General features: G+C 39.2%; 1 protein-coding gene across 3 annotated transcripts in view; it reads left to right on the top strand.

The window, feature by feature from the left end:
* The window catches only part of SHQ1 (SHQ1, H/ACA ribonucleoprotein assembly factor), a 267911-nt gene that overhangs the window by 52758 nt on the left and 203132 nt on the right, over nt 1-12021 (top strand). For all 3 annotated transcript variants that reach the window (XM_074032735.1, XM_005547620.4, XM_074032736.1), the window contains exon 10: nt 7671-7791. In XM_074032735.1, the coding sequence (XP_073888836.1) occupies nt 7671-7791 (121 nt within the window). The remainder of the gene's footprint in view (nt 1-7670; nt 7792-12021) is intronic.

Genomic DNA, 12021 nt, shown 5'->3' with positions numbered 1-12021 from the left:
AAGTATCTGGTGCAGAGCAAGTGGGTAGCTCCTAATTACTTACCTTAAGTCTGTTTTGTGCTGCTGTAACAGAATACCACAGACTGGGTAATTTATAAAGAACAGAAATTATTGGCTCATGGTTCTAGAGACTGGGAAATCCAAGATCACGGGACTGGTGAGGGCCATCTTGCTGCATCAGAATGTGGCAGAGGGTATCACATGGTGAGAAAGAGGGCAAGAGATTGAACTGGCAGCCTCAAGTTCTTTTATAATTGGCATTAACATTCATGAGGGTAGAGCCCTCATGACCTAAATACCTCTCATTGGGCCCCATCTTCCAACACTGTTGCACTGTGGATTAACTTTCCAACAGATGCTTTTTGCAGGGTGCATTCAAACGATAGCACTACTGTAATAGGGGCGTATGTCGGGTATATGAGGGAACCCTAAACCAGCTGGGGGAAGAGTTGGAACCCTGTTCCCAGAAAAAGTAATGTCTGATTTGAGACTTGGATAGACGGTAAATTTGGGGTTGAATTGAGGGTTGTACATTCCAGGCAAAGGGGACATCTACAAAGTACATGTTTGCTTCCTGTTAATTTTGTTTGCGAGTATACAGATAATATATGTAATTTTAATAACAAAGAATACTTTTAAATTGACAGGACCATAAGTTTGTGTTCAAAATAGTAATTCATTGCTTCAAGTATGTGTTTCTTAATACAGCTCAGAAATCTAGGCTTAAATGGCATCTGAGAAATTTGAGGATAAAAAAATTGCATAGACCTAGAAGCCTTCTTAATGCTAAAGTTAATGTGTGTGTTTGTGTTAATTTTTAGGAATTTGACTTTATTCTATTTCCTGATAGGGCCTGGTGTTAAAGCAAATTACCCCACTTTGGTTCTCTTAATTTAGATTAATTTGACACAGGTTTTCTGCCTTCTCCCTTTTTATGGTCAAATGACATATGAAAATTAGTGTTGAAATCATAAGATATCTGTTTTGATAATATGGTCTCATCAGAATCCCAGAATTCTACCCATTTTCTAGCCAGGTATCTATTATACTAAGCTATGTATTTTAAATGATAGTAATGTTGGCTGTTATTTTGAGATGATTTTACAAATAAAGACCAAGCAGTGCTTTCCCTCAGATGTTTGGAATAACCACTCTTCTTTTTTTACTGATTATTTTTTAAATTATTATTATTTTTTTTGTAGAGATGGGGTCCCACTATGTTGCCCAGGCTGGTCTCAGACTCCCAGGTTCAAGTGATCCTCCTGTCTTGGCACCTCCTAAAGTGTTGGGATTATAGGTGTGAGCCACTAGGCCTGGTCCATTTTCTTATTTTGGCCTCTTGATAAGGACAGATATGACATTCAGTCTTAGCCAAAAGGCCAAGAAGCAATTAGCTTCTTGTCTTGGGTAACTCAGAACTTTAAAGGGCAGAGTAGATACCCGGAAAACCACAGTCACATAGCTGTAATGTACCAGCAATCGAAAAGAAATTTAGCTCTTACTGTATAGATTTAGCAACTTACATTGTTTTTCCTATGCTGGCTTTTAGCCAGCAAAAACATCCACTTCCCTGATCATCTCCTAGAGATGGAAACCATTTCTTATGTGCCTCCAGCCATGAGCTGGTCTGTCAGTGAAAGATTATTCCCAACCCTGCTCTCCTAATAGGAGGATTTCAGGAAGCCAGGGGATTCTATTTAGAACAACTCAATCTTGTCTTTGTATTAAGATATATTAACCTGAGATGCCACTTCTGTCCAGACAGGAAATCACATTGTTCTTAGTTTACCTTTCCTTTAAAGGAAAGCCAGGGAATATGTTAAATCTTATTTACTACCTACCTACTTATTACTGTCATCTATATTTTCTTTATCTTGTCGTTACGTTTCTCTGTGTTGTCATTAGTCTTTCCCTGAAGTAAAACATTCATGGCACTTGTCATTTATAATACCAGGATACTAGTGTTAAACTGCTTTCATGAGTGAACAAGAATTCTTGGTCTTAGAGTCATTCTTCCACGGATAGGGTTGACTTGTTCAACCAAGTCCATCCTAAAGAATCCCTAACTCTTGGGATTTAACATCCTGGAGAGCGCTGTTAGTGCCATTCTGCAGTGAAAATAGTTACCGTGGTTACTGTGCAAGGCACTGTTTTTTTTTCTGCTTTGAACCTGGCAGTGAACTGTCTAAAAATGGTCACTTTCCTGCAGTGCCTTTGAGCAGAAATGATTCTCTTGGACTTAGGCCTTAGCATTTTTTTATGCCCATATCATGTGTGATGAGCCCACGACTGGATAGAGCCCCACAGGCACCGTGTACTTTGAGTCCCCATAGGCTTCTGGCCACCGGCCATGTGACAACCTGGAAGAGGGCCAGATTTTTCCTTTGCTCATAGCTGCTAGGTAAGTGGCTGAGGGTCTGATAGAAAGAGCAGTCAGTACAAAAGAGACTGAATAAAAAAAAAAAAAAGCCCAGCCACATGCTTGGTGAGTCTCCTGACTGTGATGCTATAGTCATCTATGGTGACATAGTCAGAACAGAAGAGATCAAGTGTGACCTCAGAGTAACAATGCATATTGTTGGGGAGAGAATGGTTTTCATGTACTTTTTATTCTAGATTGTCAACTGCCAGTAGCCTGGTTATCTTTACCATATTTGTCACATCACATACTGTGAAAGTAGTTTAAGGCTTACAGGTAAAACACAGCTTGTGAAGAGAGCATATAACTTTCCCTTTCAAAACTGCCGTGCAATATGATTTTTAAATATTAATCTAAATATTGCTTCTCAGTTGTTTAAAATATAATTTAAAATGTGGATTCAAATTTGTAACCTTCATTTGTCAATTTTTCAGGGGTTGGCTGTGTAGTTGAACATGTCTTAATTTTTGTTAAACAAATAATGAATGTTTCTTGTGGACAGTTTTGAAAATAGAGGAAAGTATAGAAAAGAATAAACAGCTGTACTCCCACATATTGAACAATGTCAGGTGCATGACAGGCTCTCACATATTTGCTCAGTGAACGTAGAGACGGATACTGTTAATATCATTTGGGTATATACGTCTAGGATTTTTTATTTTTATTTTATTTATTTTTTGTGATGGAGTCTCACTCTCAAGTCGCCCAGGCTTGATTGAGTGCAGTGGCATGATCTTGGCTCACTGCAGTCTCCGCTTCCTGGGTTCAAGTGATTCTCTCGCCTCAGCCTCCCAAGTAGCTGGGGCTACAGGTACCTGCTATCATGGCTGGCTAATTTTTGTATTTTTAGTAGAGACAGGGTTTCACCATGTTGGCCAGGCTGGTCTTGAACTCCTGACTTCAGGTGGTCTGCCAGCCTTGGCCTCCCAGAGTGTTAGCATTACAAGCATGAGCCACTCTGCCCTGCCTAGCATTTTTTAAATGAGTATTTGTCTTTTTTTTTTTTTTTTTTTTTTTTAGAAAATAGGAATCAGAACATGCAAATACAATGTAATTTCTTCTCTTTAAATTAAAAAAAATTTTGACATTTCTTATTTTTTGTTATTTGACATTTCTTTTGTTTGTTTTTGAGACAGAGTCTCGCTCTGTTGCTCAGGCTGGAGTGCAGTGGTGCGATCTCTGCTCACTGCAGCCTCCACCTCCTGGGTTCAAGTGAGTCTCCTGACTCAGCCACCCGAGTAACTAGGATTACAGACGTATGCCACCACGCCCGACTCCGTTTTGTACTTTTGTGGAGATGGGGTTTTGCCATGTTGACCAGGCTAGTCTCGAACTCCTGACCTCAGGTGATCTGCCCGCCTTGGCTTCCCAAAGTGCTGGGATTGAAGGCATGAACCACCATGCCCTGCCTGTTATTTGACATTTCTTTTCATTATTATTATTATTATTTTTGTGATAGCTGGAAGATTTAAATTTGCCTGTGGCCTTTAGCAGGAGGGCAACCTCACTTTAGGCATGTCTGCTAAATGAAGCTGTATATAATTTTATTAGGTAATGGCTGCTGTGGATCCTCCTTAAATATGTGACTTTAACTCTGTACCTTTCTACATTACGATATCCGGAGTAGGGTCCTTTATTGCTACTGCCTACACCTAAGTTTAGAGACATTCTCACTCAGTCTGTCCAAGTGCATTCTTCTCTTCCTCCTTGTTTCTGTCTGATTTCTACCAAACTCATCTGCTTCTCCCTTTTTTCCCTACATGAACTCTTTGCTCCAGCCAAATGGTTTTCTCCAAATCCTGCATTTTCTTTTTCGTTCTCTTTCTTTTTTCTTTTTCTTTTTCTCTTTTTCTTTTTCCTTTTCTTTTCTTTATTCTTTTCTTTTTCTTCGGCGCCTCACTCTGTCACCTAAACTGGAGTGCAGTGGCGTGATCTTGGCTCACTGCAACCTCTGCCTCCCTGGGTCCCGCTATTCTCCTGCCTCAGCCTCCCGAGTAGCTGGGACTATTGGCACGCACTACCATGCCCGGCTCATTTTTATATTTTTAGTGGAGATGGGGTTTCACCATGCTGGCCAGGCTGGTCTCAAACTTCTGACCTTGTGATCCGCCTTCCTCGGCCTCCCAAAGTGCTGGGATTACAGGCATGAACCACCACGCCTAGCCTGAATCCTGCATTTTCTGTTAACCTGTTTATGTTAGTAAAGTGTGAGATCTTGAGAGATAGTATTGTGGAAGTGTCACATAGCAGAGAAGCTTATTCAAGTTACAAGAGAATAGTTTGTTTTTCCAGTAAAGACTTATGATTGACATTTAAAACTTTTAGTGCTTATAAAACTAACTCCTTCCCTCTGCACCCTCCTTCCCCTAAAAAGAGAGAGAGAAGGAAAGCAAGAAAGAAATTAGTTGGCATATGCTTACTGTGACATTTGTCTTCTCTGTGGCAATTAAAACTTCAAAACATTCTTACAGGTCAGTTGTTCCTTGATTCTTTGGGTAATATGGCTAATGTGGCAAACTTGGTTTCATCATGCCTGCAGATTTTGATTATATTTCCTCCTCCTTTCATCACACCCTGCTCTCAACATTACCTAGTTTGTAATTAAAATAGGCTTGTTGGGCCGGGCGCGGTGGCTCAAGCCTGTAATCCCAGCACTTTGGGAGGCCGAGGCGGGCGGATCACGAGGTCAGGAGATCGAGACCATCCTGGCTAACACGGTGAAACCCCGTCTCTACTAAAAATACAAAAAGAAATTAGCCGGGCGTGGTGGCGGGCGCCTGTAGTCCCAGCTACTCCGGAGGCTGAGGCAGGAGAATGGCGTGAACCCGGGAGGCGGAGCTTGCAGTGAGCCGAGATCGCGCCACTGCACTCCAGCCTGGGCGGCAAGTGAGACTCCGTCTCAAAAAAAAAAAAAAAATAGGCTTGTTGTTGGGTGATCCACACTAATCATTTGACATAGTTAAGCTGGGCCACTTTGATAAGCCGTAGCACTGACCTTGACTTAACCAAATCAACTTGACATCTTGTAGCTTTAGGCCTTCTAAATATTAGTTTCTCTTCACAATCAGTCTAGCAGTGGAGCTTCCATTGACATTCTTCATTCATTCATTATTGTATCTGCATATGAGGAAGCCACCAAGTTAATATTTTTTAAAAAGGCATGGACTCTGTTTTCAAGGACTTACTACCTACTTAGGGGTTAAAGTCACTAATAAGTCCTTGAGTAATAAAAACGTGATATAGACTGGATGGGGCAAGAACATACAGGTAGCATGGCACAGTGGGTAGCCTCTGGAGCCATTAAGATTGGAATTTAGATCCTGGTCCCTCAACTCAGTGGCCCTGTATCTTACCCATCCTGGAGCCTCCAGTTTTCCTCCTGGGAATTGAACAGGAGAGGTTTGGGGAGGATTTTCCCCATTTTGAGTTTCCTTTCCACTTCTTTGCCGCATTTAGTAAAGGACTGTGAAGACTAGGAAAGTCAGCCCAGAGCTTCCCGAAGGAGTGAAGACTGGAGCTAGACCTTGATAGCGGGCTAGGTCACATGAGAAGGGAAAAAGGCGTGGAAACAAGTCTGTAGAAAGAGCATTGAGAACATATGCAGGGAAGAGATTCCATGAAAACAGTGCATTAAAAAATGTGTGTTAGAAGGGGTAGAGTCTGGAATCTGAATGATGGGCAAGAAGATTCTTAAAATCGAGACGTGAGATGAGAATATGAGTGAACATAGGAGCTCAGGCAGTGGCAGACAAAGGGCAGATACAAGAAGCATTTCCAAGGAAAAATCATGAGGATTTGATGGGTGAGACTGTAGAATGAAAGAAATTTTAAGGATTTAAGCTGGGTGATTACTGTGTCTGTCATGTATTCATTCATTCTTAGAATACTTAAATGGAAAACCTGCTGCTGCAGTGTTCTGTTCTAGGTATTGGGGATTAACCACTAAGTAAAACAGAAGCCTCTGCTCTTTTGAAACTTACTTTCTAGTGTTAATTATGTTAAAAAATTTAGTGTCAGCAGTTTTAGGATCTTGAGATGTCATCATCTAGCTCATGATTCTTTTATGATCTAAAAGTTAAATGGGAAATGTCGATGAAAGCGCATTGAGTGTCTTCATGAACTCAGTATACAGTATTTCTGTATTTCAGAACTGTGAAGATAAGAATGAAACTGTTAAACTGAAAATACCGAATTTCACAGGTCAAAGAAAGTGGTAATACTCTAGATATGGTATTAATAGTTCACCTTATAATTAATAAATTTCAGGGAATATCATGAAGTGTGGAACACCTAGGGAATTGTTGAATTGTAGAAGGCTCCTTTTGTGGACTTTGGTTAGGTTAAAATTAGGTTCATTTAAAAACCAGGAGGAAGTAGTTAGGTTGAACAAGACTTTAATCCTTGATGGCTTTTGTTCATATGAGTTTTGTCAGCTTATTTCTGAAGTAGTGCTATGATGTTTGAGTGTTCAAACTGAGTTTTCTTCAATTCTTTAAGATAAAATAATTTATTAGTAGATAATTCCTTGACAGAAAATGTTGACATAAGAAATAAAGAAGTTTGAAATTTAGAATACAGTTTTCCATGTTATTTTGAAAGCTTGAATTGGAAGAACATTATCTAATTAAAATTATGATGCATTTAAATATTCATTTGGTTTAGAAAACTTCCTGCCTTTCATTTAATAGACCTAGTTGTATTTCATAGCATTTTAATGATAACCACAACTAGTCAGCTGTAACAATAGAATATAAAGATTATACGTAATTTTTTTTTGGGGGGGTGGTATGGAGTCTAGCTCTGTCACCCAAGCTGGAGTGCAGTGGCATGATCTCGCGCAAGCTCTGCCTCCTGGGTTCACGCCATTCTCCTGCCTCAGCCTCCCGAGTAGCTGGGACTACAGGCACCCGCCACCACGCCCAGCTAATTTTTTGTATTTTTAGTAGAGACGGGGTTTCACCGTGTTAGCCAGGATGGTCTCGATCTCCTGACCTCGTGATCTGCCCGCCTCGGCCTCCCAAAATGCTGGGATTACAGGTGTGAGCCCCGCGTCCGGCCAAAGATTATGTGTAATTCTTAAGGAAGTCAATAAAGGGATTTAGACCTAATAGGACTCATAAATTTTTTTGCGTTTAAAAATATTCTTAAGAAATGATCAGGATTCTAAACTGCTTTAAATATATTACCTCTCAGGATCTGAATTTCTTTTTCTTAAGGATAATTTTATGTTTTTTTTTTCAATTTTCTTCAGGTAAAAGTGCAGTTTTAAAGTGTCTCTTGGATATTCACAAAATTTTTCAGGAAAACGACCCAGCATACATACTGAATGATCTCTACATCTCAGACTACTGTGTGTGGATTCAGAAAGTCAAGTAAGTTTTCATAGAGTTACTTATGAATTTTTAGATGCTCACATTGCTGACATATCTATTTACCCAGGAGGAAGAAAACGAAATCACCTGAGGACTAAGGTTTATTTTTTATTTATTTATTTTTTTGAGATAGAGGTTTGCCCTTGTCACCCAGGCTGGAGTGCATTGGTGCGATCTCGGCTCACTGCAACCTCTGTCTCCCAAGTTAAAGTGATTCTTGTGCCTCTGCCTCCTTAGTAGCTGGGATTACAGGCCATGCCACCACTCTTAGCTAATTTTTAAATTTTTATTAGAGATGGGGTTTCACCACGTTGGCCAGGCTGGTCTCGAACTCATGACCTCAGGTGATCTGCCCTCCTCGACCTCCCAAGTGCTGGGATTACAGGTGAGAGCCGCCGTGCCTGGTCAGGAATAAGTTTTAATGAGAAGGGAACCCATAGACCTACCAAACACTAAAAAGTAACTGGATTAACATGGGAAGCTTGATGAATGTTCTTAGGGAAGAAGGTACAGATGGTGAAAAGTTAATTTTATTAGAAAAAATTGGTATTGGTATATCTTGGAAAACAGGTATTAAAACAGTTGTGATATTTATTGCCTTGCTATTGACTGTCCAGTATGAAATCTCAAGACTGAGTATCTGAACTTGTATCTATAGTTCACTTACAGTAGAGTGTGTGTGTAGATGTATGTGCCTTCATGTTTGTGTGTGCAAACATTTTAGTATGCAAACCACATCAAATGAATCCAGATGAGAGCTCTGCATTCATTGGCTAGCCACTGGCTTACCACCTGCAGAGCCTAATGGCATGATTCTTGATAACGCATGTATGGAAGGGTCCGAACACTCACAGATGGGCTCCAGCACTCGGTGTATAAACATTTTTAAAAGTGTTTACCATTGCGTCAAAGAAACATAATAGATTCACTATTAAATTTTGAAATGCAGTGAATATTTATTTATTTATTTATTTGAGACGGAGTCTCACTCTCACCCAGGCAGGAGTGCAGTGGCGCGATCTCGGCTCACTGCAAGCTCCGCCTCCCAGGTTCAAGCGATTCTCCTGCCTCAGCCTCCTGAGTAGCTGGGATTACAGGCGTGTGCCACCATGCCTGGATGCCTGGCTAATTTTTTGTATTTTTTAGTAGAGACAGGGTTTCACTGTGTTAGCCAGGATGATCTCAATCTCCTGACCTCATAATCCACCCACCTCGGCCTCCCAAAGTGCTGGGATTACAGGTGTGAGCCACCGCGCCCGGCCAGTGAATTTTCATTTTGTAAAGTTCTGTAGATCTGATTCTTAGTAAACAGGGCGAAATTCCATTTCAGTAGCAAGAGGCTGTTAATTAAGAACCTATAAATGGGCCAGGCATGTTGGCTCATGCCTGTGATCCCAGCACTTTGGGAGGCCGAGGTGGGAGGATTGCTTGAGTTCAGGAGTTCAAGACCAGTCTGGGCAACATAGTGAGATCCTGTCTGTATTAAAAAAACAAAACAAAAACCTATGAAGGGAACTCTTAATTGGAATGACTCCTAGGTGCTATAGAAAATGATAGCTACAATGTCAATTGTGACTTAGAAGAAAAATGATCTGGATATTTTTGCTACTGCCATGATTGATAAATAAATGCTTTAGTGTGGATTTTAATATCTGTTTTGAATGAGCCATTATATGGGATTTATTTTTTATTTCTCTTCATGGGAAAGCAATTATATTGCAGAATGAAATATGAAAAAACTTGAAGCTATACCTGTTGTACAGAAAATGCTTAGGGATTGCTCAAGATAATGCCTAATAACATGCAGCAGGTGGTGTCAGCATTCGTGTTGGAAATCTAGATTTCGCCAGATGGAAAATTGAATCTTTAACCCCTGAGGTCATAATGGCATGTCACCACTTCATTTGATCCTCCTGCTAATTGAGCTTATCAAATACCCTGCTGCCGTTTCCTGTTGTTACTTTCATTTTCATAATAAAATTAAATGGGGATAGTCTATCTGTGTGGGTTTTGGTTTTTCTTCTTCTTTCTTTTTTTTTTTAAGGAGTGATGATTTTGTAAACATGTAATGAATATTGAGGTTTGTGCAAGGATCCCATTTCTATGAGTGCCTGTTTCTCTCTCTGTGATATTCTTTATTAACTAGAGAGAAGATTGTTTTTCATTAAAGTAGAAAGATATAGGCTCTCAAGTAGAGTAGGGATTATCGACTGACTTTGAAAAATCTTTTTCTCTTGGTTTTACGTTGTGGGACATGAAGCAAAATTCTTAGGTTGTTTGTAATCGTTGTGCTAATAATAATTTTTTAAAAAGGGATAATGTATTGGGGAGTGAGGTAGGAGAAACCAGCAGGATCTCTTCAAATTACTTTGCAAAAGTGGTTTTTACAACTTTGCCAATTTGAACATAACTTTCTTTTCCCTAAACAGGTGTGTTGCTTTCAGTTTGTATGTTAAATTTAACTGTAGCCCAGCTGTTTTTTTCTCTTTTGAAATAAAACATTTGTTTATCTAATTTTTATAAAAATTTCTAGTTTCATTCTTAATTTTACAAGCACAACATGATTGAGCTTTCTAGTGTTTCCTTTACTGTGAACTTCTTAGGTCTAAATAATTCTATTGCAGTGTAGATCCATGATTTTCATAAGTAATTTTTTCCTCACTTTTACCTTCTGGTTTATTTCTTCTCCATATAGTTTATCAGTGAAATCTAGCACCTTATTTTTATGTTTGAAAAGAGCTGTGTATTTTTCTTAGTTTAGTTTGATGTTCTTGATTATAATGATAAAAACTATGTAAGGTTTTGTTTGAAATACCAGGTAAGTGATAAATTCTGACTAGCACAAATACAGCATTCCATTTTTACAGTCAGATACATGCTTTGGCAAAAACCTATGGAAACATAGGTAGCAAAGTCATTCTTACTTTGAATTAATGAAGTTATAGCAACATCTATTATTACTTCTGCTTTTGTACTACGTTTCCCTATGGTTTCTGTGTCTTGTAGTGCGTATTTGCAAAGCTGAAAAACTGAAGCTCCTGGCCTCTCATTCTGAGTTAGAGACTTTACGAATTGTTTTTCTGAAAAGAATGCTCCCTCCCACCCTTCACTATAAGCTTCACTGGAAGTTTCGAGTGTGGTGCTCACTACAGGAAATGTTCTCTGGTTGGCAGCCTTAGAAAGTGATTTGTTTGAGATTATATGTCTTATAAGAGATAGGTCAGGTCTTCTGGTTCCAGATTTCATATTTTTCAAGATACGCCACGTATGCAACCAGTCGTCTCCACCCATAGCATGTGGAAGAAAAAAGATGAAAGCCCTTTCTTCAGAGAGATTTTCCTAAAGGAAAGGTAATGAATGAAACGTCTGTCTTTCTCGTGGATGTTTCCGTAGCACTTGGTTGAGAGATCACTGGACACCTCTCATGCCTGCCTTATATTGTAGGAATCTAGATGCGTAACTCTTTCCCCTCTAAAATACTAAGGTCTTTGTGAATGAGCACCTATCTGGGCCCATCACAGTTTGTGAGCACAATCAGTTTTACTCAAATGGAATAATACCTGTTAGACCGGATTAAAGGAACATTTTTCATTTTTTTTAAAATGTAGGACTTTAAAAATATAAATCAATTCTAACTTATTGTTATTGATATTTCAGCTACATATACAAGTTCCCCGATACTTTGCTGGTTGGCTGCCATCAGTAGCAGTGATAGTTCTGACCCTCTGAAAGTTTAACAGTTCCATGGGTATCCAACCCTTTGGCTTCCATGGGCCACACTGGAAGAATTGTCTTGGGCCACACATAAAATGCACTTAATACTAACGATAGCATGGACCAAAAAAAGGTCCATGCATAATTTTTGTGATATCCACCACTGCAGATAAGCAAAAAAGTCATTTCATTCAAAGAGTTGGCACCTTTTTATATAAGTTGGGTTAGGAAATAATGAACTGTAATACATTCCAGCTCTACTTCTCATTGACCGTATGACCTTAGCAAGTCACTTTGTCACTTAATCTAATTCAACCAGTGTTAGTATCTTGATATTTCCTCTATTTGTTTCCTAATGCATTTTTAAACCAGTGGAAACAATATTGTACATACCATTCTGTAGCCTGTTTTATACTCATGATAATACCCTATAAACCATTTCCCTTTATAACATCCATTACAGAGTTTTTTTTTTAAGTAACTAATTTATTCATCATTATAGAAAGAGTACATATA

Source organism: Macaca fascicularis, chromosome 2, assembly GCF_037993035.2.
Source record: "Macaca fascicularis isolate 582-1 chromosome 2, T2T-MFA8v1.1".
Lineage (NCBI taxonomy): Eukaryota > Metazoa > Chordata > Mammalia > Primates > Cercopithecidae > Macaca > Macaca fascicularis.
This window is presented reverse-complemented; position numbering and strand designations above follow the sequence as displayed.